Genomic DNA, 5,016 nt, shown 5'->3' on the forward strand with positions numbered 1-5,016 from the left:
GGTTGGAAATAAATACAGGAAAAGTTCACATGCAGTAAAAGGTTTTGTCCACTTTTTATTTTTATTTGTGAAACCAAGAATCATTTTCCTTTTACTTTATAAAAATGTTGCTCTTTGTTGTTTACCGACGTAAAACCCTAAAAAGATCTTTTTCAGGGAAAAGTTAGAGCATGATGAATCTGTTCTGCTGCATCCTGTCCTTCTCCTGTCTCTCCCTTCACTCCCTGTCCTCCAGGCTCAGCCCGTCTACCGCAGTGTCTGCTCACTTCAAAGCAAGAGCCGCGTCTCTGTCTGAAGAAAGGCAGGAAGCGGGTGGGAGAGGACAGGCTTGGATCCAAAGCTGTAAACTGGTGCCAGCGGGGGAAAGATGGCCAGGACAGCAACCTGGAATATTTATCTTTCGTTTCCCAAACAATTAGGTAGAATTAAAAGAATCAGGAAGCTGATAGAAAGAAAAAAAACTGCTTGGCAAGAGCAACAAGGACAAATGGAAGAGGTTAAAAAAGCAAAGCGTTGCCTGCAGGTTAACTGCAATGAACTTTTCACCCTAACCCTGTTTTCCTTTGCTGGGTCAGATGAGGAGACTGGAAGCCGCTAATTAGCTTAGCATAAAAATTTTAAAATGGTCTGTTTATTGTTGAAGTTTTAAAAATTTAGTTCTTCATACTTATTTTATCAATCCGTCTTTGAGTCACTTTGGTTTCTGTTTAGTTGTTAAAACATTTTAATAAATGCAGAACTGCAGAAAAGTGTTGCTGACAACAACAGCAGGACCAACTCTGACCTGTATGAGGTCAGAGATAGGCTGCAGAACCGCTGCTGCAGAGCCGCTGCAGAGCCGCCACCGCCATAGAGCTTAAGAAAAGTTGTCCTGCTTTTATTTTTCAAATATAAAAAGAAAATCCATCAGTAAAATTCCTTGAATCCCAGTGGGCCTCAGCAGATGGCCGCTCACACTGAGCCTGGTTCTGCTGGAGGTTTCTTCCTGTTCAAAGGTAGTTTTTCCTCTCCACTGTCGCTACAAGCATGCTTAGTGTGAGGGATTGCTGGTTTTCCTTAGATAGAAAACTTTAATCAATCTGACTGGATGATCTGGTTGAACTGGAAAGTGACCTGAGATGACATGATGTGAATTGGAGCTGTAGAAATAAACTGAATTGAATTTAATTAAAATAATAAATCTTCATGTCCTCCCTCATTTTTCAGCAGTAAACAGCAAAACAAAGAAAGAATATATTGATAAAATGAGATAACTATCAGCTGGATGCAACTACGTGATACATCATATCATTATTGATGCCGCCCAGCAGGGTGCGTCTGAAAAGGAGCATGACTGCAAGATTTTGATTATTTTGTTGTGTTGTTTTTAGCTTTCAATGAGTCTATTGTGTTTCTGTCGGGGCGACTGTGGCGTTGGGTGTAGGAGTTTGCCCTGAAATCGAAGGGTTGACGGTTCAAGCCCTGGCTTCAGTCGTTGTGTGGCCAAGACACTTCACCTGCATTGTCTACTGATGGTGGTCAGAGAGCCCCAGAGCAGCCGTGGCTACAATGTAGCTTGCCACCATCAGTATGTGTGAATGGGTGAATAATTCATTGGAACCCGCTGAATGTAAACCTAAATAATAACGAGGAAACACTTTCCTTATGGGTGAGGTGGGGGCCAAAGGATCACAGATTACAGTTTTATGTAAAAGATTAAAAACTGAGAGAAAACCAGCTGATTGCATCGACTCATTGACTCTTCAGCAATCCCTCACACTAAGCATGCTTGTGGCGACAGTGGAGAGGAAAAACTCCCTTTGAACAGGAAGAAACCTCCAGCAGAACCAGGCTCAGTGTGAGCGGCCATCTGCTGTTCCAGGGGACAGAAGCAGACATAGAAAAAGAAGCATAGATACAAAAGGCAACTGTCAACCAGCTCCACAGGCGGCCCCGTCCAGGAAACACACAGCCAGGCAGACGAGCTCCGAGCCAGCTCCCATGTCAGAGGATGAAGAGAGCACATCCAGTTAGTCACAGTCAGAGAAACAGGACTACACTGGAAAACAGGCCAAGCTCCAACATCTAGAAACATCTAGATATTTCTCTCCAGAAGTCACAGCCAAACAGGAACAGACCAGATGAAGCTACTATGAGAAAAAGCAGAGAGAGCAGAACGTTAGAGATTGAACTAACAGATTCTGCAGAGTGGGAGAACAGAGATAGAATGAAGCAGAATGAAGAAAAAGGGGTCCCTATGTCCTCCAGCAGTCTAAGCCTATAGCAGCAGAACTATAGAGATAGCTCAGGATAACCTGAGCCACTCTAACTAGAAGCTTTATCAAAAAGGAAAGTTTTAAGCCTAGCCTTAAAAGTAGACAGGGCATTAACAGGTATGTGACAGAATGGCTTCAGAATCAGACGCCTCCAGTGTTTCTTTCTCAGACTTACAGGTCAGACGTTATTTTTAGCTTAATTTAAAGCTGTTCCTCAGCTTCCTTTGCAGCCATTAAATTTTCTTACAGTTTTAGTATTTCCAATTAAAAATAGGACATTGTTATAATTTAAACATTTTTGTGTCTTGTGTAAAAACAAACATTTAACATCAGATTAAATGCAATCATCCATCTTTTGTTTATTGAGTCTACAAACAGAATCACTCCTTTCTAAACTGAAACCTCCCCACCTGCACCTGATACTGGGCTTTCCAGCAACGCCTCCAGTCGGATGTCATCATGCACAAGCCCAGAGAACCGGTTTGAGCTGGTAGAGGGAGTATGGAGGCGAGCAGATTAGCAGACATCCACTCAGCTGATATGTGCGTGTGGAGCTAAGCCATCCTACACCCACAGGCTGACAGAAAACAGATAGAAAGCAGTTTTATTGAAGGCTGGAATGTTTGCCTATAAAGGGTGATTCTAGCTTTCCTGAGGGTGAAGAATCAGACGGCGACGGAGCAAAGCCTCCACACCACTAAGCCCTGTAATTCTACTTAACAGACTCTTATCACTGATGATTATTAGAGACTACGGTGCAAACAAGCTTTGCTCCACTCCAGCCTCCTGGAGCAGCCTGAGCCAAACTGGTTTGCGCCGGTTTGATGAGCCATACTGTAACTGTGGGGGAAGCCCAGTAAATATTAACCACATCCTGACATGAGTAACTCTGCCTGTTCTGGAACGGCAGGATTTCTGCGTCAGAACGAGGAAAACAGTCCACAGAAATTATCTCAGTTTTCTGTCTCAGAAACAACTCATGACTCAGCACTAAACCAGCCGCAGCAGCCCTGGTGACCCTAACGAGAAACCAGGAGGTCAGCTGCTGGTTGCCATGGTGATCTACAGTGTTTGCTGTCAGGGATTCCCTGTTTATAGGCATCCTGTAGACCAGGGGTCTGCAACGTGTGGCTCTTTGGACCGTCTCCAGCGGCTAAAATGTATTTAAAAAGCTAAATAATGTAGTATAATAAATACCAGTATTAACAGCTTTTAATAAGTCGGAAAAGGATTAGAATAAAAGAACCAAAAACATGTTTTAAGAGACATTTTTTCTTTGAATTAGCTTGGAAATGATGTTTTAATATTATTTTAAAAGCTAAAAATGCTGCATGAACTGTTGATTGTTTAAGATGATAATTCCTTATACAAGATTAAAAAAAAGTTTTTTTTGTTATTTTTTGGCTCTTTGGATATGAAAGGTTGCAGATGAAACCTAAAATACTGTGATTTTCAGTTTCCTTTTAACTGATGATTCATTATTTATTCCACTATTTAGTGTTTGAAAGATTTGGGCGTAAATCTGTTGGAGTTAATGTAAAATTTGACAGATTTTGACACTAATGAGTAAAATAAACTCAGTTTGCATAGAGTCATTTTTACAGTCATTTAGAGAGAAACCAAATGTTAAAATAAAGTTGTTTTGGTCTGAAGGCTGTGATGGTGTTAAAGGGTTAAATGGGGTTAAATGAGGACAGACAATCAGCTGTGGTACAAACATTTATTTTGTTTTTTAAGGAATGTTACCAAAGTATTAAAGTTTGACATTGTGGCCACAGACTGGTGGCTTTCATACAGTGAAGCTGAGAGCAAAGAAAAGCTGTTTTCAGTCTTTCAGGTTCTTGGCACCATAAAGTGTCCCAGTGCGGCTGTGATGCTCCGCAGCATCCGCAGGATGCTGCTCCTCCTGCAGGCTGCACAGCCCTGCTCTGTCCCCTCAGACATGCTGCTCCATCAGCCCTCAGCAGAGCTCCTGCTTGCAGCTCCTCCATCCGGGGCGCAGCGGCTGCTCCTCCGCGCGGCGCGGCGCGGCGCGCGCTCCTCTGGGCGCCTGACGCCGCCCTCCATGCGGAGTCCCATCGGGATTGTTCCTCACTCGGCTCCGGTCAGAGCCGACATGTAGAGACCAGGCTCCGGAGCCGGAGGTCAGCGCAGCTTCAGCAGCTGCCGCAGCATCCCCGCGATGCGCAGGAACTTGTCCTTCTTCCGCTGCTTCAGCGCCATCAGGGCCCGGGCCGTCTCCTCCGGGTCCTGCGTGTAGGAGAAGATGCTCCGCACCCTCTCCTCCGCCTTCATGTCTCCGGTTTTCTGGAAGAGCCTCATCAGGGCGTCCTGGTTCACGTTCTCGAAGATGTTGGCCGCGGCCTTCTTACGGTGCGCCGTGGCGAACTTGTTGCCGTGGACAGAGGGGCTGACCCGGCGGGACTCGGAGGACACGTAGGAAGACATCTGGACTCGTGGTGTGAGTGGACCGCAGCTCCAGCTGTGGTAGATAGAGGTCAGAGCCAGGATGGCCGCGATGATCAGCGATGGAGCGGATGAGAGCAGAGCTGCAGTCCTCCGGTATTTATTGGCCCGCGGTGGGCGGAGCCTCCAGCGTGACGTCTGCTGTCGGGGAGCAGAAACCAGCGCCGCCTTGGAGGAGGAGGAGGAGGGGGGGATGGGGCCACTAGAAAAATTAAAGTTAACTGATTTTTGAATTTTATTTCTGTTTAATATGAGAAAAAAGTCAAAATTCTGACTTTTTATCCCTCAGAATCTC

The 5,016-nt window shown here is 45.0% G+C and overlaps 1 protein-coding gene across 1 annotated transcript; it reads right to left on the reverse strand.

Annotated features, from left to right (window-relative positions):
- Positions 1-3,961: 3,961 nt before the first annotated feature.
- tcima (transcriptional and immune response regulator a) lies at positions 3,962-4,814 on the reverse strand. Its single transcript, XM_038306973.1, has one exon. The coding sequence runs from the start codon at positions 4,701-4,703 to the stop codon at positions 4,401-4,403; it is 303 nt and encodes a 100-aa protein (XP_038162901.1). The 5' UTR covers positions 4,704-4,814; the 3' UTR covers positions 3,962-4,400.
- Positions 4,815-5,016: the final 202 nt, after the last annotated feature.

The sequence above is a fragment of the Cyprinodon tularosa genome, unplaced genomic scaffold, assembly GCF_016077235.1.
Source record: "Cyprinodon tularosa strain WSP-4 unplaced genomic scaffold, ASM1607723v1 ctg599, whole genome shotgun sequence".
Taxonomy (NCBI): Eukaryota; Metazoa; Chordata; class Actinopteri; order Cyprinodontiformes; family Cyprinodontidae; genus Cyprinodon; species Cyprinodon tularosa.